Here is a 22,959-nt window from a genome sequence, read left to right as displayed (position 1 = left end):
CTCAAGACTGTGGTTCACAGGAGTCGAGATAGTATTTGTCATAGTTCTCATGTGAAGTAACTAGCTGATGCCCGCGACTTCGTCCGCGTGCATAAAGGGTTTTTAAAAATAATCAGCAAGTTATGAATTGAAGATTATATCATGTCCTATTCCAGTTCTAGTTACCGTTTTCGCCCCCTTTCTATATATATAATAATAACTATATGAATCTAATTTCGAGGAAGATAGCTATAGCAAACTACTAACTACTACTACTTCTACTAAGCTACTTAGGTGTAGTTCTAGGTCATCGACGTAAATTGCTTGATTTGCACCAATCCCGCGGGAACCATTGATTTTTCCGGGATAAAATCCTCTCCCAGGCTCTAGTCTATCTCTATAACAAATTTTATCAAAATCGCTTCATTAGCTTCGGTGTAGAAGCGTAACAAACAAACTAACATTCACTTTTATAATATATAAGTAGGGGTGTCATTGTTTTTTCTTTATAACGCTTTAGATATCGGCGCAAAAGGTGATGAATGCAATAATTCCCTAAATTGGGATTACAGCTAGACTTTAGAGCTAATATTTATGATTATAGATTTCTTTTCTCTGCTGAAGTCATGGCACCTATTTCTAGTTGCCTAGCCAGGCTTGTTTCGTCAGCAGAAGTAATTTGGATCCCGATAAATAAACAATTCAAACAGGACTACTAGCCATTCCATTTGTAGCCGGAGAAGTACAAAACTTCTTTTCGTACTTTTTGGCAAGTTAATAACCAAGTGGCCTACTTTCCTTAGCGCTTAAATACCTTAGAAAATATGCTCCTAGCATATTTTCTTCTTCTGTTAATATTTGTTGCACATAACTGATACACACGGTAAACAAACAGGGTAAGTTATCACAAATTGTGTGAACTATCTATACTGAAACAAGAAAATAGGTTTGATCATCACAAAATTATATTTCGGTGTTAAAGTATGATAAATAATCTAAATTAGGATAATTCATATGCGTAACAATTTTTAAACTACTTAGTAGGTAAAACACGCGATGAAAAATATTAACGACACTTACTTTTGCCGAGTTTTTAGACACAGATTTCATGCCAGTGTATAAATAGTAAATTAATATTGCAAAAAAGGCTGTACATATTTATAAGTTTTATAATGATCAAAGTCATGCTTGAACTTAAAATATAAACTGCTGCGATTTTGAGTATATGTTATAAAGACACACACAAAAAAGATTGCTACGTCTTCTTCTTCGGATTACTTTTGACAGAGCAGTCGTGGTCACGTCGTACGACGAACGATTCTACGCCAGTTATCCCTGGCTGTTGCTTTTCAGGCACATGTGTTGAGGGGAGTGTTGGTTAGGGCTTTGATCAGGTCTGTCCAGCGCATAGGGGAGCGTCCTCTTGACCTACTGCCATTGACGCTTCCCTGAACAACAAGTCTCTCTATGGCATGCTCTCCACGTCGCGTGATATGTCCGAAGTATCTGAGGATACGCGCTCTGACCATAGATGAAAGCCTTTCTTTCACCTTGAGTTTTTCAAGTATCGAGACGTGTGTGCGGCGTTGTGTCGAAGATACTCGTAGCATTCGTCTCCAATACCACATTTCTAGTGCGTCTATCCTTTGTCTCTCTCGTTCTTTGACTGTCCATGTTTCGGCACCATATAGTAGTATGGGAAACACTAGAGATTGCAAAATATCTTGCTAATCTGGAGATTATCAAGATAAGCCAAACAAATATTTCAAAACTTACAATAATTAGATAGATAATAGGCCGAGCGCTAACCGTTCATGTTGTAGATCCTACAATTGCCGGGTGGATAGACAGCATGTTGAGGCATAGGGCGATACGATTCACTGTGAACACCAGTACTAGATGTGTGGTGGCAACGGGCTGCCCACAAAGAGAGGTACTCTCGCCGCTGCTCTGGAACCTTGTGATAGATGAGCTCATCACAAGGCTAAACAAAAAGAAACTGTACACGGTGGGCTATGCTGACGACCTCGCCATTCTAATAACAGGACCAGTTGAGAGCGTCTTATGTAGCCTCATGAGATCTGCTTTTAAGATTTTGGAAGAATGGTGCGCGCAACACAAACTTACAGCTAATCCGTCGAAGACGGAACTAATACTTTTCACAAACAAACACAGCCTTGGTAATCTAACATTACCAAAGCTGTTCAACACCGAACTAAGCCTTACTAAAGAAGTTAAATACCTGGGGGTCATACTGGATAGTAAGTTGCTTTGGAACAAACACCTTGAACACAAGCTGGAAAAAGCATGCATCATCTTTTGGCAATGCAGAAGACAAGCAGATGGCTCTGTACAGCAATTATCTCCTACGGAGCAATAGCTTGGTGGCCCAGGACAGAGCTTGTGACAGTACAAACCAAGCTGCAGCGTTTCCAGCGGCTGGCCTGCACAGCCATAACAGGATGCATGCGCACCATGCCTACTTGAAACTATTCTAGGGCTAACACCACTTGACATACACTTTCAATAAGAAGCGACAATGGCGACTCTACGTCTAAAGCTGTTGGGTGTATGGAAGAATGAAGACTGCCTAACAGATAATCTCTGGAATAGGGTAACAAAGAATTATCCACTCTGTGAGGCACCATGCGAAAAGATACCTAAAACACATGCCTTTCATAAAAACTATCACATACAGTTATATGAGAAAGATGCTGACCTGTCAGGTGTAAACGAATTAAGAATTTACACAGACGGCTCGAAAATGGCTACTGGAACTGGTGCCGGTATATTTTCACAGGAACTAAACATACACATTTCCATACCCTTGGGCACACACAGCTCCATCTTCCAATGTGAGTGCGTAGCCATCAAGGAAGCCGCCAGCGATATATTAAGAAGGAAGGAACATGGCCACAATATCAGATTTCTTTCTGACAGTATGGCGGTACTAACAGCGCTGAAGGGTATATACAACTCAGCACTAATACACGTATGTCACCAAACCCTGGAGCAAGTTGCCTCTTATAACCGGGTAACTCTGCAATGGATCAAGGGACATAGCGGTTCGTTGGGAAATGATGCAGCGGATGAGCTTGCAAGGCGGGCATCGGCAAATATAGTGACTGGTCCATTGCCACTGCCCTTCAGCCAAATGCGCTCATGGATACGCTCTCTCACCTACACAACACCCGATGGATGAATGTCTCAAGCTGTAGACAGTCGAAGGAGGCGATACCTGCACTATCGCCCAAACTGACACGTAGACTTATGACCCTCAACAGACATGACATCCGTATAATGGTGGGCACCCTAACGGGTCACACATCACTAAACAAACACCTTTTCACAATCGGCGTAACGGACAGTCCTAAGTGCAGAGGCTGTCTGACCGAAGACGAAACGGTCGCTCACGTAATCCTGGAATGCGCGGGGGTGGCCAACCAACGGGCAAAAACCTTGACCAATATGAGGTCGCTCCAAGAAGTCTGCGAACACCCCAGGAATGTGGTGTTGAACTTGTGGAAGGAGCTGGGCTGGTTGGAGTAACAGGCCATTACTGCACGCAAATTGGACACATGCTAGTGGTTTAATTGTGGAAACAAGAGCCCCTATACCATACCATACCATAGATAGATAATCTGCAGTCTTTCTTGGTATTTTGCGGACGAAGGACCATACATACGGTTAAGTTAATTAAACAGGTTTAACTAACTTTTTATTCAAAAAAGGCTTTTAAACTATCGCTAAATCGAAAACTTATACAGCGGGCTTCTTTTTTACGTAAAACTTCATTACAATAAAATTTATTAAGTATTTTGCTTGGGGCCAGTCACTGTGTCGCAAGCTGTGGTATCATTACGAAAATCATTTACTTACGCACAGAGCTTGAATAGAATTTTGTAATTCATTTAAATTACTGATTTATTTAAATTGTTAAGCGCCTATCTCTTTATTGATTGTCACATTTTATTTTTATTTATTATATGACTAGCTTCTTCTCGCGACTTCGTCCGCGCTTATTGTGTATCGCACTCTCTCAGGAACTAAGATTTTGGAAGAAATATACCGATGTTCTTACCTACAACGTGTGAGCAAAATTGCCTGATAAACGGTTGGGTAGATAAACGTAAAAAATTGTTGCGCTCCAGGTCTGCTACGTAACCTTCCCGTGTCACATGTTGTTTTATTTAATTAGTTTCTCTTTAAATATATAGGTAATATCAGAGATCCTAGTGTCAGATTTGAGATTTTTAAATTTTTTACATTTAACCAGTATAATTGACCTGAATAATATCATAAAGCACAGATTACTGATGTAATCTTGACCAGATTACCTCGCTGCTCGACCAGGGTCAACACGGTAATTGGAACCTTATAAAGGACTTTTTGCATAATGTAAATACTACTTAGTGCTTACATAACGTTACACTCGTAAATCATTCACAATTAAAACCATTTAAATAATAAGAAACAGCATTTTTATAAATAAGATTGCTTAAAAGTAACTAAAACTTTTAACAAACTTACATTGTTTCAGTAGTATATTATTAAGTGCGTTACATCATTACATGGTCCCGGGTTCGAACCCCGGTAGGTGCAAGCATTTATATGATAAATATCGATGTCTGTTTCCGAGTCATGGATGTTTAAATGTATTTATGTATGTTTATATGAATTTATGTATGTTTAAGTAAGTATATTGTATTAAATATATCATTGTCTTGCAACCCATAACACAGGCTATATATGCTTAACTTGGGGCAAGATAATTTGTGTAAAAAATGTGTGTGTGTCAATATTATGGGGTACTTTGTTGTGGGATCCCTCATCAACTGACAGCGGAGCAGAAGCGGGCTCGCGTGGAATGGTGATCACAGATGCTAATGAAGTACGAGCACGGACATTCTAATGCTGTTTGTGTCATTGTCACACTTGTGTTTTGAACCCGAAAAAAACAACAATCTTGTGAATGGCTGTTTGAAAATGAGAACATGCCAACAAAAGTGAGGCAGGCGAGAAACGTTGTTGGTAAAAATATGATCGGATTTTTTTTCAGCTACGAGTCCCATCTGTACAATTCGACTTGAAGATCAAAAGAGTATTAATGCCGAGTGGTATTCTACCATTTGTTTACCTAGAGTGTTAAAAAAAGTTCGCGAAATACGACCAACAATTCGCGTTCTCCTACACATGACAACGCTTCTTCACATACGGCCAACAAAACTAAGTTATTTTTAGCTTCTGAAAAAGTATAACTCGTCACCCATCCTGCACATAGCCCCGACCTAAGGCCCCTGTGAATTCTGTATTTTCCCCAAAATCAAAGATTTGATGATAGGTTTCACTTTTACCAATTCCGAAGAGGCAGTGATAGCGTATATATAAATATAATATTTTGGTTATAACATATTGTATTTTTTAAGTTACGCAAAACTTTCAGTGTGACCTACATATTTAAAAATTTCCATAGCATCGTACTAGATACCGCCTACATTTTCTTGCAACAGAGAAATTACAGGAGCTTTGCCGGCCCTTTACAAAAGTGTACGCGTTTTTTTTGAAGGTGCCCATATCGTTTCGACCTGGAAATACCACACAAGTTGGCTCACTCCACAGCTTGATTGTGCTCCTTTTGCAAGACTACTGTCACACAGAGAGACTTCTGGAGGTCTTGGATAGTTAGCACACCTATAAACCGAGAACACCCTATCGTACGCATGTTTGCACATACACCCTCTATCCTTTGGAATTTCAAGCTTTTTAGTCATTGTGTAAGTGGAATCCTGGTGACCAGTAATACAGGTATTTTATTACCTACCACAGGCACCAGCGATCCACGACCAAAACTTATGTATCCCCTGTATTTTCCCTTATATTGTAATTTTGGTTGTTGGTGAGAAATAAATGTTATTATTATTATTATTCTACGCAGAAGAAAGTTGATTGATTGTTATTGAGTTTCCGGACGCGTTCATTTAACATGTAAACTAGTCTCTTCTCCTAGTTTATAAAAAGGTCTAAAAGAATTGTCAAAACTGGGTCACACTGAAATGTTATGCGTGTTTAAAAAAAAACGATCAAACTGGACGAGAAGGTTTCCGTATTTAATCGTAACTACATGATATAATGTATTGTAGACTAGCTGACCCAGCAAACATTGTATTGCCATATAAAGTAATAAGAAAAAAAATTAAAATTTCTGGGGTATAAAAAAAGGGTGACGACCAATACTCAGTCAGACCTACCAAATATCGTACAAAAAATCTACCAAATAGGTAGCTAAAATTAAGTTTTTTGTTTACCTCCGGAGAAAGTTCGAACGATATAAAGATTCTAATTAGTTATTAATTTTAAACTATTCTTTCTATTTGATTTATTAACGACGGGGGATACATCAAACGAAAAACAAAATTGTTGTTTTTATTTAATTCCGTACATTTTCATATTTATTCACCTTTTAAACCTTATCTGGACTTCCACAAATAATTCAAGACCAAAATTAGCCAAATCGATCCAGCCGTTCTCTAGTTTTAGCGAGACTAACAAACAGCAATTCATTTTTATATATATGGATATCTACTTTCAATGCCTTTGTAATTTTTCCGAAGTTAATTCTTTTGGCGCGGTAGTTCACCACTGTGAATAATTAAGATGCGCGCGCGCACATTCGACACGATGACGTGAGTTTGTGAACAAGACCAATTAAAATGCGCAAAAGGTATTTATTTTCCCAAAATTGATTCTTGCAGTATTCTTTTTGATGTCATTTCTAATACTACTACTGCTTCGGACAGAAATGGCGCTCTGAGAGAGAACAAGTAGCGAAAGAAACTCTCCCAGCATTCTTTTTTTGCGCTCTTTATAATAAAATAAGTATACAATGAATCATTCATCCGACTAAATTATGCGGTATAATAATATTCTCATGGGTTGTATTTAATACCTCTTTTATTACAGTATTGTTCTTTGCACAAATGTAAAATAGCACTATGAATATTGTTTTAAGGCTTTTTGTTATGTTACGCCAATGAAGTACCTATAACTTCTTGCGTTTGTACAAAACTACTCACACATATTTTATTATTATTTGTTGTGATAGTAGCAATAATTGGAGCATCTGTGGCGCATTAGGCAAAACCGTTATCTTTCAACGCAGAGCTCCCGATTCGACCCTCTTTTTTCGACGCTTCAAATGGTCGAATAAATGTCTCAACGTGTAGAAAATAGAAAGTAGTGATGCCTGCACTATCGCTCAAACTGACACGTCGACTTATCAGCCTAAACCATAGGTTCTCAACGTGGGCGATAACGCCCCCTTGTGGGCGTTTGAGACTTTCGGGGGGCAGTAGAAGACCCAGAGAAAATTAGAGGACATTGAGATGGCGCAGATGGGGCGTGGGTAGATTGAAAAATATAGTCTAAAAAGGCAAAAAAATACACCAAAATACTCTAGAAAAAAAAATTATTCTCAAAGTGGGCGGTGAGCAAAATAAGGTTGAGAAACTATGGCCTAAACAGACATGACATCCGAATTATGGTGCGCAACCCAACGGGTCACACATAACACTAAACAAGCACAATTTTTTCCAAATGGCGTAATGGACAGTCCTAAATGCAGAGGCTGTCTGGCCTAGGACGGAACGGTTACTCATGTAATACTGTGCATGTCACCTCGCTCCAAGAAGACTGCGAACGGGGTTTTCTAAACTTCTGGAAGAAGCTGGGCTGGTTGGAATTACTTCCCAATACTGCACGCAAAACGGTCCCAACTGATTTAATTAAGGAAACAGGAGCCATTCTACTAATGGTGTTACTCTGATCGCAGCGGTCCATACCTTTATGGGCCGCTGCGATCATATTCTATCAGATTTGCTCATGCTTGTTTATCCTCCTCTTCAAAAAGAAAAAATAATCACGCTTTGTTAAAATTTCAGCCGTCTGACGGATTGACAGTTGCATTGGTCTGTCTGAGCTTAAGCTCCGAAAAACTTCAGCTGTCAAACGACTATAAAAACGAAATAAAAGATTATGCTAAGCTTACACTCGGCTAAGTTTTACGTAAGTAAGGTCTGAGCAAAGTCTAAGTACACCCTATAGATAGCCTTAGAGAGTGCCCGTAATAAAAGTAAACATCGTTTTCGATAAAAGAAAGATCGAAGAGTCCTTCCAATCGTGTTTTCAGTTTAGGCAACGGAAAGAAAATGGTTTGAAAATACCTAATATATTATAATATAAAGGTTAATTCAATATAATTTCTTTTTTAATAGTCATAACAACCTACTAGACTTAATTTATTCCAATACATCTTTAATTATCAATAAATCAAAATCACCTTTAGTTAAAGAGGATATTTTCCACCCTGCAATTGATATTTGTGTTATTGATATCGTATTACCGTCAATAAAACGTACTAATACGAAACGTATAATAAGGTAGATTATAATGCTGTAAACTACTTTTTTTCTAATTACGATTGGACTTCGCTTGAATGCTTACCACTGCATGACGCGATCGATAAATTTTACCTCATATTGTATGAATCGATATCGCAATTTGTACCTCATAAAACTGTTTCGCACACTTACACATATCCTATGTGGTACACTAAGGCTCTCATAAATATAATAAAAGAGAAAGCAAAATATCATCATCTATGGAAAAAATACAATAATCCATACGACTATGCTTCCTTTTCTAAATTACGTCGGCGTGTTAAAAACGTTGAAAAAAGTTGCTATTCAGAATATATTAGGAACTCTGAGGATAAAATAAAATCTACACCTAAATTAATCTGGACTTATGTTAGATCCAAAAGAAATAATAAATCTGCTTACCCTGGCGTGATGCTTTATAAAGATGAGACTATCTCAAATCAATATGATATTTGTAATGCTTTTAATGATTTCTTCTTCAAAAATTTTATTTCACCTGCATCGCAATATAAAGTTTTTTCAGAGGAACGGTCTATTTGTCATGATACAATCAGCAATATTCAACTTACGATTGTATTCTTTATTCAACTTAATATATTATATAATAATAATAGAAAATACTTAATATATTATAATATAAATATATATATACTTTAATATATTTAAATTTATCTTTGATAGGATATTTCGTTTAGTTGTAAAATCTTATTTAGGTAATTAAGGGAGCCTAGCCTTTCTTAATAAGTAATGCTTCTCGAATTGAGAACCTCCAAATATTTTGTCGGTTACAAAGAATATTCTGGAACCAACTTATGATTATTTACGTTGCGTGTTTGCTTAATGGCGTCTCGGAGTCCGAAGTAAATTAAACAACCGACCGTGACCTTCACCATGCCCAAGTCAATAATCTCAACTTAAGTGTGTATGAATATAATATCATAACATTACTTGTTCCCAAACAGATGTAAGTTAAAACCAGGCACCTACATATTTTGTTATCATCCCTACTAATATTATAAATGTGAATGTAAGTTTGTTTGTTGCGCTTCTAAGCCGGAGTTACTGAACAGATTTTGATGAAATTTGGTACAGCGATAGACTAGAGCTTAGGAAAGGACATAGGCTACAGTTTAGCCCGGAGAAATTCATGGTTCCCGCGGGATTTGTGAAAAACTGAAATTCACATATAACTATAACAATAGTAGGTTAAGTTTGCTATAGCAACCTTCCTCGAACTAAGATTTATATAATATGTTAGGAATGGGAGCGAAAAGGACATGAGACGATCTTCAATTCCAAACTTGCTAATTATTTTTAAAAACCCTTTATCTACGCGGATGAAGTCGCGGGCATCAGCTAGTAATATTATAAATGTGAATGTAAGTTTGTTTGTTACGCTTTTACGCCGGAGCTACTGAACCGATTCTGATGAAATTTGGTACAGCGATAGACTGGAGCTTGGGAATGGACATACTTTTATCCCGGAAAATTCTATGGTTCCCACTGGATTTGTGAAAAACTGAAATTCACGTCGATGTGTTATAGCTATACCAATAGTAGGTTTAATTTGCCCTAGCAATCTTATTTTATTCTATATCTCAATCAATAAGATTCATATTAAATATGTTAGGAACGGGAGCGAAAATTGGAACTGGAATAGGACATGAGATAATCTTCAATTCCAAACTTGCTTATTATTTAAAAATAAAACTTTATCTACGAGAACGAAGTCGCGGGCATCAGCTAGTATGTAATATGTATTACTTATTATATTCTTTGTTTTTATTAAAAAAATACATTGTGTTTTCACGCGACTGCCAAGTTATTTTATTTGTTTAAAACATTAAATATTTTTATATTGATACAGTCACTATAAGATGTTGTTAGGTTAGCTAATTACGTAATAACTTAAGAAATAAGTACCCTCAAGTAGGACTTTGAATAAATTAACCGACTAGGTATTACATGGATCTCAAATTTTTTTACGGTAGAAGAACTGAGTTGCAAGACTTGGTTTTTTAACATGTTATGTTTTTAGAGGCATTTATTTAATACTAGCTGACCCGACAGACGTTGTTCTGTATATAATAAACAAAATAATGTATTTCATTTTCAGAATTTGTCAATAATAGAAAATATGTCCATACAAAACCAATACTGGAAATAAGAATAATTGCTTTAGATTGTAAATTTTCTCCCACAATGACAACAGCCACTTCGTCAATGGTGGGTGAATTAAACCTTCTTGTGTGTTCACCGGCAGGTGTTTTGTCAGCTCCAACGACAATATTATGGCTTTTGATTTGCACGAACTCATGAACTTATGTTGCATTCTAAGCCTATGTACTTCATTGTCACTCTCAAACTTATGACTTATCAGTCTAAATAGAAATATTCTGATAGATAGTTAACAACTGTAGTTAATTTACCAAGTATAGTTAGCTAAAATTAAGTTATTTTTTACCTCCTGAGAAAGATAAAAAGAAAATATAAAGATTCTAATTAGTTATTCATTTTTAACTATTCTTTCAATTTGATTTCTGAACGATGTACATATCAAAGGAAAGGAAATTGTTGTTTATATTTAATTCTGAGCATTTTCATATTTATTCGCCTTTTAAACCTTCCCTGGACTTCCACAAATAATTCATGATCAAAATTGGCCAAATCGGTCCAGCCGTTCTAGAGTTTTAGCGAGACTAACGAACAGCAATTCGTTTTTATGTATATAGATTATGTATTTACCTATAAGTGCAATGTTTCCCGAAACACATTGGATTGTTGAAGTTTATTTTTTTATAATAATAGTGTGGGGCTGTTTCGCTTGAAAATCATTTATGTGTAAGTATCCATCCCTACTCTGAGCCATATCAATATTATACGTTCTATAACACTATAATAATAATATTAAATTTGAATTTGTCACACTCTTACACTAACTATATTGCCCCAAACTAGGCATAGCCTGTAGGTACTATGGGTACAAGGCAACGATATGTTTAATACAATATACTTACTTAAGTATGATAAATACATATAAACATCCACGACTCGGAAACAAACAACCATATTCATCATATAAATGATTGCACCTACCGGGATTCGAACCCCGGACCTCTAACTTAGTAGTAAGGGTCACTAATCATTCGGCTATATCGGTCGTCAAACGTATAACTACCCATATAATGTAAAGTAAGTTAATGTTAAATGCACTGCATAATAGGTGCAGTTTAATAATAGGTACCTACATCGATGCTACTTGTGCATGCCGGCTACCTGTATAACAAGTTTTAATTTAAATGCTGCGCGAAAGAATAATATCATACTATAAGTTACGGCTAAACTACCTTACAGTATAACGCTCTGTTATGGTACAAATTAATCTCCTCGGGAAGTGTTATGGTTATGCTAGGGTTGTCTGATGTTCTGAATATACCACCGCCAAAGGTATGGCTCCAATTGGTATAAGAGAAAAAAATGTACTTATGTATGCACGCAAGAAGTTATACCACTATAAGCAAAAATCCTTAATTATTTATTCCTCGTGCTATTCTACGTTAACAATATTGTAAAAATCTTGCAACGATGGCTTTGACAATTTATTATTATATAACGAATATGGCTGTACGGGCTTGAACCCTTTGCCTATCCTAATAATGGACGAAGAGACCAAAAAAAAAGTAACGAATGTCGCAAACGGCAGAAAATTTTAGGAACCAACTTCACCCAGTTACTTTTGTGTTATAGTGAGGCGCACGCATCTTAAAATTTCACTCTCATCATTTTTTCATAACGCGCCTAAATAAATATAACTTCAAAAATATTTAACAATATTGACTGGCTTAGAGAGGAGAGGAAGTTCGGCGAAGAAGCCCTTAAAAATAAACTAAAAGAAGCTATTATTAAGGACTGATTGATTATTGTTAATTTTTACTTTATTATAGCTATAGTTATTATTTCTTTTCCAAAATTGTAATTAAGTGCATTAGGTTCTAATTTTGTTTATAAGAGCGCCAGCTCCCCATCAAACTGGCTGTCCGGTTTGGCGAGATATTAAATTTAAGCTTATTTGTGCATCTAAATGTAACAATATTAAAAAAATAGAAAAAATATAAAGAAAATTGTAATAAAAACATGATCAGTATTCTGTAGCCAATAGAATTGTAAATTTAATCATGTAAGTTAAAGACCAGCATTTCCTAATTGTGTTCGAATTAATAAATTTAATGATGTTCCTACTATACCAGATCAAATTACAAAAATAAAATTTAAAGTTCCAATATAAGTTCCAAAAGTTGCAAGTCATATTAACTGGAAATACATAAATTGTATGTGTATCGGCATGTCAAAGTCCGTGGCAAATAATTAAAAAATAATGCTACACTATAAAATTTTCACTTCAGTACCTACAGTTGCGTTGACCACATAATTACCTACATAATAATACTTCATCGTGTAAACCGTATATGGTTTAGACGATGTGTTATGTATTTAATTATGTGTAATCTAAGTGATCACAGAATCAATTAAGTATTATATATAGTAGTATAAGTAACTTATAATCTGACCGATGTAGGTAAATGCTTGAATATGTAATTCAATATTCTTAAGTTAAATAAAGTAATAAAATATTCATACCATAATCATCTTGAATGTCAATAACTACGTCACTGTCACAAACGTCAACCGGGACGTAAACGACGCCCGCGTCGTGTTTCAATGCTGGAAGGCTCATTGTCACTGAACGATAATGTGCACTGCGTACGCGGCAACAAATCGCCTCCCTATTTAGGCTGGACACGCGCTTATGATATCTATGACTGTATTTTCGATGATAATAATGTCATAGCACTATATCTTGGAATAGTTTTTATTTGAATATTATGAATATATTTATGAAATTAAAAAAAAAAGTTTGGGTGTACTTATGTATGCACGCAAGAAGTTATACTTCTTTGGCCTAACAAAGCAAAAATACTTAAAATTATTTATTCTTCGTGCTATTCGACGTTTGTAGAAAGTACAATATTGTAAAAATCTTGCAACGATGGCTTTGACAATTTATTAATAAATAACGAATACGGCTGCATGGGCTTGAACCCTTTGCCTATCCAAATAATGGACTAAGAAACCAAAAAGAAAAAATAACGAAAGTCGCAAACGTCACAAAATTTTAGGTATCAACTTGTTACAACAACCCTGTTACTTTTATGATACAGTGATGCGCGCGCATCTTAAAATTTCACTCTCATAATTTCTTCATAACACGCCATAAGAAGTATAACTTCAAAAAATATTGATTAAATCATTTTAAGTGAAATAAATACTTTAATTACCATTAGTTACTTCATATGAAACAGTTTGGCTTCACTACGGACGTTCAACTACGGATGCAGGTGCTGATCATAGCAAGAATATTTTTGAGACCTAGGAGGAATCACAGAATGCACTTGATATCTTCTATTATTTATCTAAGGCCTTTGATTGTGTTCAACATTCAACTTTACCAATTGATAATTTCTGTATTGTTAAATTTTTGTTGGTAAAAAAATCTTTGGATCACTGAATTCCTTGATTTTTATGATGGGATCAAACTGGAAATATCTGCCATTTCAAATAAAAACATACCAAGTCCATAAACATAAGAGAAAAATGACAAGTCGGAACTGCTTTCATCAGAATTTTCGATAGTATGTGAATAGCCTTATTTGGGTTTTATTACGCAGGCTTGTAAATTACTAGGCAAATATTGAATTTATTATGGTCAGAAGTGATTTACTTAAGAAAGATTTATTCTTAAATTAGAAGTCACTTCAAAGAGTGCTCAGATTTTCAATGAACTTAGTTTTAAAATTGGTAAGTGATATTAGTATAACGAAAAAGTAGCGTATTTACCGCCTCTAATCAAGCGTTTACGAGAATGTGGACTTTTAAATTTAAGAGAGAACATGTCGAGAATATTTGTTATAAGTTGATCAATTCACATTTTGTTTTTTAGGTTTATAAAACTAAAAATAAAATTTATATTTTAGTAGGAATCAGTATACTACACTGTTCTGTACTTCATACCATAGTACCCTTGAAAAGTAAGTTAGTAAAAACCTTCTCGTCCGGACTGGTTTCTGACATCTAAAAACTGTGATTTATGAAATGACGATGAATTAAATCCGTGATGCGTTTTCTCAAAGACCAAACCCAGAAAATTATTGTAATACTAGCTGACCCAGCAAACGTTGTATTGCCGATATTAAAATCGCGATACAAAAGTAACTGTTGATCGTAGATGGGTGAAAATTTGAAGTTGTATGTATTTTTTAATGCTGACTAATAATCCAACAAATTAAAAAAAAAATGCCAAAAAAATGTAATAAAAATTTGGCGTGGACCACCCTTAACATGTAGGGGGATGAAAAATAATGTTGTCCGATTCTCAGACCTACCCAATATGCACTCAAAATTTCATGGAAATCGGTCAAGCCGTTTCGAAGGAGTTTAACTACAAACACCGCGACATGAGAATTTTATATATTAGATTAATCGTGGATAGTAAAAAATGTGATTGGGATTGATTATTATTACAGATGTATAATAAAATAATAATTGTTATCCTTATATTTAGGGGTCCTTGTGATCTGTAATACAGGTTCAACCTACTTCAGACCTACTCCAAAAAGTGTAACACTACTGTAGTGTTTTAGCTTTAAGATATCTGTGAGGAGAAAATAAATAGATATTTATTATTATTATAACTTTGTGCCTAAGCTGCCAAAAAAGAGTGATAGTGTTCGGACCGCTTTCTCTTTTAGGGGTCATCTACAGAGGCACACTCATACACAGAATTGCTCACGGTTATAGAAATATAATTTAAAAGATACCAAACGTGACATAACCACGAATAACATCACAAGTGACATTTAGACTACCCGCGTATAAAAGCCGTTCCCAATATACTATCTACAGATAGAGATAAATAACTACCTTCTACTGTCAGTATTTAGCTGTCAATAATCTGAAGCTGCCCCAATATACCCGATAAGTCATTCTTAACGCTTTATATTGGGACGCGTGATTTGCAATTTCCATACAAACTTCTATCGCTGGTAAGCTATACGTCGTTCCATTTGACAGACTGCGTGTACGGATAAGGTGAGTTACCGTCGATAAGTTTATTGGGACAGTTAAAGTCAACAAGTGTTACGATTTTTATCTCAAGTAGGAGATAGACTGAATATTGGGAACGGCCGTAAGTAATAACCTATCTATCCTTAGTTTAACTTACTAGAGGTAGACAAATCTATCCTGTATAGCCGAGTGGTTAGCGATCCTACCTACTAAGCTAGAGGTCCCGGGTTCGAATCCCGGTAGGTGCAAGCATTTATATGATGAATATTGATGTTTGTTTCCGAGTCATGGATGTTTAAATGTATTCATGTATGTTTATATGACTTTATGTATGTTTAAGTAAGTATATTGTATTAAATATATCATTGTCTTGTACCTATAACACAGGCTATATATGCTTAACTTGGGGCAAGATAATTTGTGTAAAAAGTGTGTCAATATTATTATTATTATATTATATTATTATCCTTTGACGCTTACTTACATTTCAATAACCTATCGACTTAAGAATTGGTCTATGACTATATTGGACATAACTATGGATAGATAAGATCTTGTCATTAAACGGTGACAGCAATGTATCCGTAACTAGAGATATGTTATTGAAAACGGCCATTAGTAAATAGTCGTCAAATAGACAAATATACGTCAAACAACGCGTGTATGTTGGGTCGAAGCGACCTTATGTCAAAAAGTTAAATTTCACATTCTTGTAACACAAATTAACCCTAATATTAACCTGCTCAACCCTTATATTTGCTTATTAGGAAATTGACTTGAGATGTCGCTCTTTCATATCTAAAGTGACAACAAGAGTTAACTTGTGTAGAATATATTCAGTAACCCTTTTAAAATTAGTAGAAATATGTTTCATTTTGGTAGAACAATATTGGTGATATCGTGCAAGGTTGTCGTTTAAGGCGACACTAAATGCCAGCGACCTTGAGCGATATGAGTTCACGGCTGCCGGCCCGCCATCTATGTAACAAAGCCAATATTTTCAAAATTCTTGGGTGGAAAACAGTTTATATGCTTACAATCCTCGTTATTCACTACTAATCTGAATAAATGAACCTACACAAAAAAGTACAAGCTATAAGAATAACTTTTCTGAGAGAAGTACCAAAAAAATGCGTCACGCCATGCCAAAAAACTTGTTTAACTTCAAAGAAAAGTGGTAGTTCAAAAAGGCTCGGCAGTGTTATCTATAACCAACAGCAAGCATAAGCAACCTACAAATAAGACTTAAGGATACATAGTAGTGTTCATAGCTCGAAATGCTATACTTTCACCGCAAAACTTGTCTAAAAACACCATGTTTGCGTGTTTTCTGCTTACTCTTCGCCTTAAATGACGCGCAACTCCGATTCAGTTAACCTTCTAGGGAAATGATAGAATAAGAATCTATACTGTGTTACAAAACGCGTCTCGCAATAAGACCCTTAGTGCAGATGATCACGTAGTGGACATTGTGAGTACATTCTGTGCACCCGTGGACACTAATAGTGAAACAGTGTCAGTGATACCGTGCTCGTCATCACCGGCGCAAGCCGCAGTAAGAGGTGGGACGTTATCGCGAACCCACCACTCTCACCCTGATGAAGGACCTCCGAATGGTCCGTAACTAGTCGGTACCGACACCGACAAAAACGTGAGTAAAGCCGTATTAATAAATAATTTAATACGAATCTAGAGCAGAAAATGGACAGGATCGGAACATAACGTCAACCATTTTTAAATAACGTTAATAACAACAATGTTGTTATATGGCACTTATTAGGTAGCTCGAAAACTTGTCGCGGTCCGCCCCGAGGGCTAACAATAATACCCGAATGATCGCTCCCCTATCAAAAATACTGCAAAATTTACTTCTATAAGTCTCTATGCGACATAAAGTTTGCCATTTTTAATCATCTTAATTACAGCTTCAATATTTCACAATTTATTATATATAATCTAAGCAAGGTTATAAAACCGAAATACTTACATGAACGTTTCGTATTACTTGAGTAAGTTAAAACAAAAGGTAAATAAATCTTAAGAGAGGTACGGAGAAGGTGCATCAACCTACAACACTGTAATTAAATAATTTTACTATGTGAACACACCTTAATACTTATTTTATACTAAACTAATGATAAGCAAATTCTTTTGAGAAAATTATTAAGCACCGGCACACGAGCACGAAGCATGGAGCGGACATTTTGTAATTTGCAGAAAATATGTAATAGTTATAAGTATGTAGTAGTCAAGAACGTCGAGCCAACAAGCGAGTACGAAGATGATTCGGTATTCGTCTGTAAATTGTTTTAGATTGAAAAGTATTGTGAACACTCTTAATATAAACATTAGAGCTATTTCTACTTGCAATGAGACGAAGATAAATAACATTTTGGATAAAACAACACTTTCATTCATTATATTTCCAATGAGAATCATTATTTGCGAGTTCTTAAATTGACAAACTGCTAGTTGTGTTTTGAAAATTATTATTATCATTTTGAAGTAAAATGTTTGTAAAAACTATAGTATGAATAGTAAATTAAATGGATATGTGTAATATATAATACGGCTAGAGTTATTTTTATTTTTTTTATGTAAATAGACAAGTGTTAGTGTAAAAATAAAAGTTTTGTGAGAGGTGGCGCCGGGCGAGCGCCGAACAGAAGCAGTCAGTCAGGGATGCACTTTCGAGCGAGGCGCATACCGGGAACACCAAGTTCTTGCAACATAATCTACAGACTTTGTGAAGTGTAGGTACTTATCATGACGATTATAACGTTTGTTGCTAGTAATGTGTTTTGAAGACTGTGTTTTACTTGGGTTTGTTCCTGTTTCGCCCCGGATTTTCGTTCCATATTCCTGTTTCGTCCCACGTTGATTTTTATTCCTGTTTCGTTTCACTTTTTAAAATGTTATTTTTGTACAGCAAAAAAAAATGTGAATTACAACGATATTCTAGATATATATAAGAGCAATAGTTTACCCGAGACCAAACGATGGCATGAAAGGAGTTCATAAACCAATTACAGGATATTGTGTTCTTGCAGATTACAGCACAGCAATCTTAGGTTGTCTCAAAAGTAGAACGATAAAACTTGGCACAAAAATATCATAAACGGACCAAGTACATAGTAAAATTATCTTGATTCCGAAGTCCGAAGGTGGAGAAAGCGGTAGATAAAAGTTAGGATTTTAAGCATAAATAAGATTGTATAATCATCATAATATAAAGAATATTTATTAATAAATCACAATTCGAATCACAGATAGGTCTATTAACTATCCTATCAACAATTTAAATTTATCATCCTAATATAGATCGCTGTCTATATGCTGTCGGGAGTAACGCCCACAACAATGGACAAAGACGAAGATTCTTACCATATAGTATATCTTACCAGCCTGGCCCCGTGAAGTATATATTTGCGCTATATGTACTTCACGGCTTATAAACTTATACTCTACAATATTGAAACCACATATTGTTGTTAAAACAAGTCCCTCTAAAGAATAACAAAGCATATAATTATAAAGTTTGGAATTAAATGGAGACTTTGAAATGCTTGTAAATGAATTTATAATAATGCAGTAACAAGAAAACTATCCACATACTGCAGTTAAAACTGACAGGTGCCTTGAAATGTTCACACCCTAAACTTCATGTCTATAAATGAATTCATTGAATGTTTAAATGGTTTTGTATTTGTACGCGGCTTGCATTCAAATATTGTTTTATCATTGTTAATAACGAATTAATGCATTTTGTTTTATGGAGATACGATAAACCATTTTGCTATGACCTCAGGCTTCCCAGCTTAGAAACATTCATCTTATTTTTTAAATATTATAGTGACAGACTATAAATTACAATTAGTTTGTTATAGGCCACAAGTCACGTCAGTTTTTAGTTCAAGTTTGGTACGAAATGGGTTGAGGCTGCTCTTACTCACTTCATTATTATCATCATCAGGCGGAAGACGTCCACTGCTGGACAAAGGCCTCCCCCAAAGATTTCCACGACGATTGGTCCTGCGCTGCCCTTTTGACCAGATCGTCGGTCCATCTTGTGGGTCTTCTAACACTTACTTACTTAATACGAGCTAATTAGCTGTACTTACACTTCTCTAATCTCTGGAATTCGACTAATGTCAAATGAATATGCTATGCATTTGTTAAGGTTTAACGAAGCGTACCAGTCATCAGCTATTAATCTTAATATATTATATAAAATGGTTATGTATGTCCATGGCTTTCTCTATGATCCGCAACTTCGATCAAATTCCCGTTGGGATGGCAAATACCCCTCGGTCACCTGGTGTGCATAAGGGAGTTTGGTCGGTATGAGTGGGTGGCAAAAATGTGAAATTATATACATCTGTCCTTCTCTAACTAATGTAAACTTCTGTAAAATTCTGAAAATCTCGGAAATGATCTAGAAAGTACCAGAATGTGTGCAACTGATGTAATCAATCTAGAAAGTTCCAAAATGTGTACAATTGATGAAATTGATGCGAAACGAAAATATATCCTTAAATATTTATTATATCATTAAACATGCGATGTAATTTAACCCGAGCAACGCCGGGTTTCGCTGCTAGTATTAAATTTCAACAACATGAAGTAAAGTTTCCGATAGGATCATCCATTCATACAGCCACTGCAGGTATTTTAATATTATTTTAATCACATGTCTAGTTCAGAATAACGATAATCAAATAAAATAATGTAGACAATAAAAATGGATTAGGTATATTATAAGATAATTATTAAAATCGTTTAAACTACATTAAGTCAATGTATTCTGATCTAAATCAGTGGTTGATCTCATTTAGGTATATCGAATTAGAAGTTTTTAAAACTACGTTGTAATAGAAAAGCAATTGTTGCCCTTAAAAAATACCCTTCAAGGGTAAAAGGTAATGTACAAGGGAGTAGTAGGGATTCGCCGGTTCTGGCTCACAGTAGTGGGGGTTCGCCGGTTCTGCCTCCCCGGTTCTGGCTCACTTGTTCGTGATGCCTACTAAAAAAAAAAAAAAAAAGTTTGGTGTCAAACTGGGGGTTTTGATGTATTTCCGAGCGATTGCGCTGATCCGTTTTTCGATATCTCTTATAGTTACAAAGTTAGCTTTTTAAGTTAAACAGATCCATACTCATTACTAATCAGTGGTAATTAACCTAATGATTGGTGAGCGACTCAATGTCGATTCTTTGAAAGTGATAAGATGTAATTAGTAAATTACCTCTCACATTCGTTACTACGATTAAAACGACAGTTTTGTGCTGTTTTTATTATTAAGTTAACAGATGATATAAATAAAGTATATAATAAAACATCGTTGCAGATTGTATCATTTTAAAAACATTTGATGAAATCATTCAAACTCTTCTTATTAAACTTAAAGTATAGATACATTAAACAGTACTCGCAACACATACTGCGGTAAATAAATTCTTTACTCTTGTAGTATTGTAGATATACATTCAGCAATTGCTTTGTAAAAACCTCAGCTGGAATCCCTGACTTGAACGATCATATGAATTGAAGTATTGTCCAATACCCTGCTCACCAATGTGTATTGCAACCTAGTGAGAGCCTGGCTTATTTTCACTATCTACATTGTTGACAATATCACAGGGCGTTACAACGTATATCGACAATCGGTTTGCTACGTAAACATTGTTTTGAATACTGAGATCAATTTTCTTCAAATTTCATTGTATTCATATTGCCGTCGAATAATGTATTTAAAAGTTATTGGATTACAACTTACAATAAAACAAAACATCATTTTAAGTACATATTTAATTTCAATATTATAAGGCAATATAGTAGTAAGTTTAACTAAAACTATTACACACCTTTACAAACGATCAAACATAAACATTACTGCGGTAATCTACTGAAATATTATGATTTTTATCAATTTTATTGTACAACTTGAGTTAAGTGATAAAGCTCTTTGTCATTTTCTTAATGTAACAAATTTTGAGATAAATAAAATACACTTTAATTTCTGTGATTATTTCCTTTCGCGAATATATCAATAATTCGACCATCAGATTTCCTCATCGGGTCATTAATTATTTTTAGTATTAGTTTAAGATTTTTCTTTCGCCAAACATATTATAGAGATCAGGTAGTTATATCTTGAAACTAATTGACATGGTTGAGATTGTATAAAGGTTGCAATTCATGAAAGCATCAGGTGATTTAGATACAATTTGTGTCACTGCCATCATTCAAAAATATTATAAAATTATTTACGAAAACTGATTTTCCACACCCACACACAGTGCACCCTCTACTACAAAAAGGTTTCATATAATATAATGAGACAATTTATTGTTAAACTACCATTTATTGATTATATTTAAATAGAACTATTTATAAGTAAAACAATATACAGTACCTACATCATAACTTACTCCACAAGTTATATATCTAAATAAAAGATGTATCTACTCTCATTATTTTCAAAAAAAAAATTCAAACTTAAAACTTATATAACATTTATTTTATTTTATGATGACTCCAAGCTAAGGTATCAATATAATTTGCTTAATATACCGTTTGGTATGACAAAGTAGATTTATTTATTCGTTGAGTGAAAATATTATGCTTTATTGACTTAAGTCTATGCATTGAACAATATTCATTCTTATTTTTAAATAGGCATTATTCATTTTCATATACTTACTTAGTAACACTTATAAAATTTGGAGTTGCAATTTCCCGCAACATCTTACGCATATATTTAGATCTAAGTCCTAGGAATTCATTAAATATGTTAACTTTGTTCCATCTTTAAAATAGCCTAACTTCTTATTATTGAGTTATAGATAACAAAATATTTGTTCTGCATTGTCAGATGTTTCGAAACGCAAATGTAAATCAGGTTTTATAACTCTTTAAAAATTTATATATTAAAGTATAAGTATCAGTGTACAATAATTTTAATATATTTTGAAACTTATTTAACATATAGTTATAGTATAAGTCATCGTATTAGAGTTTTAGAAATATTCAATATACCTGCAATATACCAAATAAATATGTTTATTGAGGAACAATTTAGTCTTTTGTAATTGAACTGCAACCAATTTTCATTTTAAAATAGATAAACTATGTAATTCTATCTTGGCAATGAAATCATACAGTGCAATTTTACATTTACTCTTTTTTCAATATTTTCCGTTGTTATTTATATATTTGAGGTATTCATTAATTTATAAAAATCTTTTTGAAATCAGATGTAGGTAGCTTGTTTATGCATGTTTGTATTTAAATCTATGTAATTTTGTAGCCATGCGCTTTGTTTGAATTTTAAAATAATATGATTTTTTTATAATGAGACGATTTATTGTTAAACTACCATTTATTGATTATATTTAAATATAAAAAAATATAAATAAAACAATA

At 34.5% G+C, this 22,959-nt stretch overlaps 1 protein-coding gene across 3 annotated transcripts in view; it reads right to left on the bottom strand.

Annotated features, from left to right (window-relative positions):
* Nucleotides 1–22,959, bottom strand: part of LOC126972009 (aldehyde dehydrogenase, dimeric NADP-preferring) — a 90,683-nt gene that overhangs the window by 39,489 nt on the left and 28,235 nt on the right. Inside the window, exon 1 of one of the 3 annotated variants that reach the window (XM_050818547.1) lies at nt 13,053–13,164. The exons of the other annotated variants lie outside the window; for them this stretch is intronic. Within the exon in view, the coding sequence (XP_050674504.1) occupies nt 13,053–13,149 (97 nt within the window). The 5' untranslated portion in view covers nt 13,150–13,164. Of the gene's footprint in view, nt 1–13,052; nt 13,165–22,959 lie in introns of those variants that run through there. 3 annotated transcript variants of the gene reach the window in all.

The sequence above is a fragment of the Leptidea sinapis genome, chromosome 25 (genome assembly GCF_905404315.1).
Source record: "Leptidea sinapis chromosome 25, ilLepSina1.1, whole genome shotgun sequence".
Lineage (NCBI taxonomy): Eukaryota > Metazoa > Arthropoda > Insecta > Lepidoptera > Pieridae > Leptidea > Leptidea sinapis.
The sequence above is the reverse complement of the archived record's forward strand: the minus strand, read 5'-3'. Positions and strand labels throughout refer to the sequence as shown.